Below are 5,385 nucleotides of genomic sequence, written 5' to 3'. Positions count from 1 at the left end.
GTGCACCTTGAAGCAGGTTGTGGTATCTGTTACGTCAGGGGAATTACAGGGCCGACAAAGCTAAACAAATTTGTTGGCTACGGGGCTTTCCAGAGTCTTTAAATGCTCATATGTATTATAAGTTTCTAAGAGGTGACATCATTTACGTCATTTCTTAAATTGTTTAGCCCAGAATTCTTTTTTAATGCCCCTACCCCCCACCCCCCATCCCGCTAAAATCAAGTGTTCTGTAAAACTCCCCTGGGAAATGATGGTTTAAGTCAGCCTGGGCAGAAAGGTTAATGGCTCCTCCAATTTTCACTTTCCTCTGAGCTGGAACAAACATGTGCTAGAACTCAGTATCTCTGATAGCCACGAGGTTGGCTGCCAGCTAAGAATTTCATTTACTTTTAATGGTATGAAGCTGAACTGATTGAATGGCTTTTCTAGAGTAAAAGTCATACATCTTGGGTCTAAGTCTTTGTGACTTGATCATTCCTTCAATATGCAAGCCTATTTGATCATCTCCATTCCTTTTTCTCCCTGCACTCAACCATCATGCCTACCCTGCTCTTCCTGAAATACTATTTGAACTTCTCACTTGACATTCAGCTTGACTTGTCTTGATCCCTGTGTATCGATGTTTTCTGTTGGGCCTGCCAGCTGGCCTTTATCTCTGGTTTCTGGAAGACAGCCTCTAAATTCTTGAAATTTCCTAAGGTATGAGTGTCCTTGTTACTCTTGGTGGGTCTCTCTGGACCACACCTGTATTTATGGTAATGAGGTGGCTCTGGGAGGGCCCCTGGTTTATGTTAATGAAGTAACTAAAGATAGGCCCTGGTTTATGCTAATGAGATGACTCAGGACGGGCCTCTGACTTATGTTAATGGAGTGACAAATGAGGGACCCTAATGCTAATAAGATGACTCAGAAAGCTGCCATGCCAGATAGACCAACCACAGCTGGAAGAGAAGTTTGGGGCTTTGAGTCCTGTGACATCAGCCTGATTTCTGGGAAGTGGACAGTGGCTAAATGACTCAATGAACCATGCAGCTATAATGGAGTCCTGGTAAAAACCACAGATGCTGGAGTCTCCCCAGTGGATATTGGTGTGCTCAGAGGTGAGGGGTCCTGATTCCATGGGGAGAGGACTTGGCCACTTCACCTTTGGGACTCTCTGAACCTCACCCTATGAGTCTCTTCTCTTGGCTGTTCTGAATTGTATCTTTTGTCTACAGTAAAACTGTAATCATTCATGCAGTGCTTTCCTAGGTTCTGGGAGTCATTCTAGTGAATTATTGAACCTGAGGAGGAAAGTAGGAACCCCAAATTTTGTAGCCAGTTGGTCAGAAGTGAGAGTGATCCTGAGGACCCCCAAATTTGTGGCTGGTGTCTGAATTGAGGGCAGCTGTGTGCTTCTTAACCTGCAGTGTGACTTCACTAGCTACTAGCAGTAGCTAGTGTCAGAAACCATTGCAATTATGCTGAGTGCAAGGAATTGGACATAAAAGGGTACATTCTAGGAACTTCCCTGGTGATCCAGTGGCTAAGATGACAGCACTCCCAATGCAGGGGGCCTGGGTTCGATCCCTGGTCGGGGAACTAGATCCCACATGCTGCAACTAAAAGATTCCACATGTCCCAATGAACACTGAAGATCCTGTGTACCGATCCTAAGACCTGATGCAGTCAAGTAAAATTTTTAAAAGATGCAGTGGATGATTCTGATTGATTCATAAGGCTGTTGTGGGCGGTCCAATGGCACAGGTAGCATGTGGACCACCTGTAGCATCCTGGCTCTGGGGGTAGTATAGACCATCTGTAGCATCCTGGCCGTAAGGAGGCTGCCGCACCCTCATCAAAGAAGATGCAAAAAGTCTCCACGTGCTCTTACGTGGTAGAGTCTGCAAAATTGGGTCCAAAGGACGTGAAATGACTTTTGCTCTGACCAAAATATGGGAGACAAGTTTAGGATCCTACTCCTGGTGACACACACACTGGAGAGAAAGAATGAAAACCTATTCACCTCCACATCCATCCAATACACATTACACTTCCCATCACCTTCTCTTATTGGAGACTTAAGTATCTGGGTGTGAGTATGGCACTTGTATATCAATGCAGAGAGAGACAGGCAAAGAGAAGAGTTTTGGTTTCATTACCATCCTGACCTGCCCTATAGGATAGGGCTCATGCCTTAGGATCTACAGGAATGCACGTGACTTACCAAAGTCGTGGCCCCCTCTGCCAACTGAATCCTGCAGGTCCCATCGCCTTCCCGGCCCCATCAGCTTCATCTGAGCACTTCAGCCACAGCTGAAATCAACAACAAACCATGCAAAGCTTTTCCAAACCCCATCACCAACAGAGTGACTACAGAGGGAACATTTTTTGTTTTATAGCAAATGTATTCTTGCACCATTATTTTCAAAAGATTGAATGGCCAAAAGATGAATCTCCTTTTACTACAAAAGTAAAGAAAATCATGCAGTGAAATGACCCCGTGGAGCTTCAGCACAGACATGCTTCTCTCTCCCAGGGCTTCCTGCAGCCCTGCGGGACTCGTGGGCTTTGCCCTCAGCAGACTGAGTCTTGTCCATCCATCCGGCTCCTTCCCGGACCAGTGTGCATCCGGGCTCTGTCTCTCAGCCCCTCCAGTCAGAGTGGTCCTCCCTCATGGCCTTCACTAGCCAGTCCCGTTCGGTCCCCTGCTCAGAGTCACTTGTGTCACTGGCCTCCACAGCCAGCAGCTTGGAGTAGTTGATTTTCCGCTCCTGGGGCAGTCTGGGCTGGATGGACAGGAACAAGGCCAGCCAGAGCAACAGGAGGACGCAGCAGGCCTGGTAGAGCACAGGCAGGCTGAAGCGCATCACCACGAAGCCCCCCACAAAGCTGCCCAGGCTGGCCCCACTCTCACAAACGTGGCCTCGGAACAGGGCGCTCAGGGGTCTCTCTGTTCCAGGAGTGGCCAGGTGCTCTATGGAGGTGGTGACTGCCCACCACAGAGCCCCGTGGCTGAGGGCGCTCAAGATCTGAGCGGGCAGCACGGACCACCAGCTCCAGAGAAATGAGTAATACAGCAGCTGCCCCGCCAGGCAGCCCAGCCCCAGCCCCACTGTGCCCACCCTGGACAGCTTCCTAAGCAGCGGAGCTTTGAAAGGATGAAGCAGAATTTCCCCCAGCAGGCCCAGGGCCACCGAGAAACCCATGATCAGCTCGCTGCTCCCGTGGTCTTTCATCTGCCAGAAAAGGAAGTTCTGCACCGCGCTGGTGGCACCTCCTGTCAAGAAGATGGTGAGGGCCAGGATGGTGAGGTGGGGGTCGCCGACCACTAGGGACAGGGCTTTGACTGTCCTGTAGCTGGGCTCCTGCCGCCGGCAGACAGGGACGGGAAAGACGATGCTCACCAGTAAAGCCAGGGCGCTGACCAGGGAGTAGCCATAGAAGTGCACCACGCCTTGAGGGCCACTGGCCGCCAGGAAACAGTCCAGCGGCCCCACCAAAGCCGCGATGCCACACACGCCGACTGATGTGCCCAGCAGCCTCCACACCCATAGGCTTCTGTAGCGGTCGGTGGCGTCCACGAAATCCAAGTATTCGTAGAGGCTGTCGTCAGCCACCTGCTCCAGAGGGGACGTCAGCAGCTCCCAGAACACCACGGAGCCCAGCGAGAGGATGAAAGTCCACTGCAGCCCTTCCAAGGAGAGGCCAAGGTCTCTGCCGTCCCCCTTGGCTGCTGACTGGTTGGCTGGACTTGCCAGCGCCGTGCCCCCAGCAAACAGAGGGAGTGGCGGACTGACCACTCTAAAAGCACCTTTGCGGGGAGAACCTGTCACTCCTGGAGTGTCAGGATGGAGAACTCCGGATCTGTTCCTGGCTCCTTGGGTGGAGCCCAAGGAGGAGGTCGGTGGATAACTGAAAGGTTCTTGGCCACTTTCCCCAGGCCCTTCTCCGAAGCCACGGGTTCCAGCGACCTCAGAACTCCTCTCCCCTGGGAGGCTGAGCACCCCTGCTGCGGAGTTGGAGGCTGGCTCTGAGGCCAAGGTGACAATCACAGTTAGTGCGACCCCCGGTGGTGGGCCCTCGGCGGTCAAGCTGTGGCTTCCATTACACCGGCGGTCCCCTGGGTCTCTGTCCAGGGGCGGCACCAGGACCATAAACAGGCTGGCCCCCGCCGAGCCCAGCAGCGAGGCTGTCAGGAGCACCCTCCGCTTCTGGTGGCTTCTGGCCAGGAAGGCACAGAAAGGAGCCCAGGAGGCCGCGATGAGGTGCTTGATTCCCATGAGGATGCCCACCCAGGGCGCGGCCAGGCCCAGCTGTCGCAGGTAGAGGGTCAGGAACGGGGTCACGCAGGCATCCCGGACTCCACACACCAGGTGAAAGAGCCTGGCTACCCTCAGCGCCCTGCTGATGTCCCACTGGGGGTTGGCGCTCATGGCTGCCCGGCTCCCTCAGACCCGGGCGGGCGGCGGCCGCCGCGTCCTGTCCCCCGGAGGGAGGCGGGGGAGCGAGCCGCAGGGCGCCTCCAGCCTCCGGCGGCGCCGCGGTCACCGGGTCAACGGCCGCCCCCGCCCCCACGTCCGGCTACCGGCCCGGAAGTGGCCCCGCCCGGAGGACGCGGCACCTCGGGGGCGGGGGCTGCGCACCTGTGGGGCGCACCTGCCACGTCCCACGGAGCCTCCTCCGCCGCACACACCTGCGGGGCGTGCGCAGGTGCGGGAGGCTCCCGGGCTGGGGCCTGCGGGGTGCGCTCCAGGCCGCCCCTCAGGGCCCCACGTCGCCCGCGAGGCTGAGTTACCTCCCTGAACTGCTAGAGGCAAGGAAAACTTGGGGAGCGAGAATGGAAGTCGTGATACGACACCCCGCCCCCCCTTTCATACTCTTCAGGTGTTTACTCACTGGCCCCCTGATTAAGGACCATCCAGTTCCCCCTCAGGAACCGTCCCTGTCACCCTCACTGACAAATCCTGCCCCCTCCCCAGGCTCACCCGCTCACCTTCCTGCTTATTTTCCTCCACGGCAGAGTCCCTGTCAGACACACTACTGGCTTCTATTTCAGGGGTTTATCTTGTTGACTGTCTCTCTCCCATCAGAATCAAAGTGCTATTTTTGTCCCCAGGGCCTAGAACCGTCTGATTGGATGTGAGCTGCCCCTGGAAGAGGCATGACTTTAGGCAACACAATTTTCTCCAGTGGAGACATCCCCTGAGAGGGACTGACAGCCGAGGGAGGATTTGAGGTGGCAGCTCCTCCAGGCAGCCCTCCAGCACACCCCGACCCCACCAACGTTTTGCATGTCCTGGGTCGGTTTTTATTTTGGGCCACATGTGTGATCTTGGTTCCCCAACCAGGGATCCAACTGTGCCCCCTGCATTGGAAGCACAGAGTCTTAACCACTGGACCGCC

General features: G+C 55.0%; 1 protein-coding gene across 1 annotated transcript; it reads right to left on the bottom strand.

Moving 5' to 3' along the window:
- Window positions 1-2,366: 2,366 nt before the first annotated feature.
- On the bottom strand, window positions 2,367-5,385 carry MFSD6L (major facilitator superfamily domain containing 6 like). The gene has a single exon (XM_043474438.1). The coding sequence runs from the start codon at window positions 4,413-4,415 to the stop codon at window positions 2,625-2,627; it is 1,791 nt and encodes a 596-aa protein (XP_043330373.1). The 5' UTR covers window positions 4,416-5,385; the 3' UTR covers window positions 2,367-2,624.

This window comes from Cervus canadensis, chromosome 1 (assembly GCF_019320065.1).
Source record: "Cervus canadensis isolate Bull #8, Minnesota chromosome 1, ASM1932006v1, whole genome shotgun sequence".
In the NCBI taxonomy this organism is placed as follows: domain Eukaryota; kingdom Metazoa; phylum Chordata; class Mammalia; order Artiodactyla; family Cervidae; genus Cervus; species Cervus canadensis.
Note: the sequence above shows the minus strand (reverse complement) of the source record. Positions and strands in the feature narration are given on the sequence as shown.

Excerpts from the sequence above, each read along its gene's own strand:
- MFSD6L (XM_043474438.1), bottom strand. The coding sequence starts at position 4,415 with ATGAGCGCCAACCCCCAGTGGGACATCAGCAGGGCGCTGAGGGTAGCC.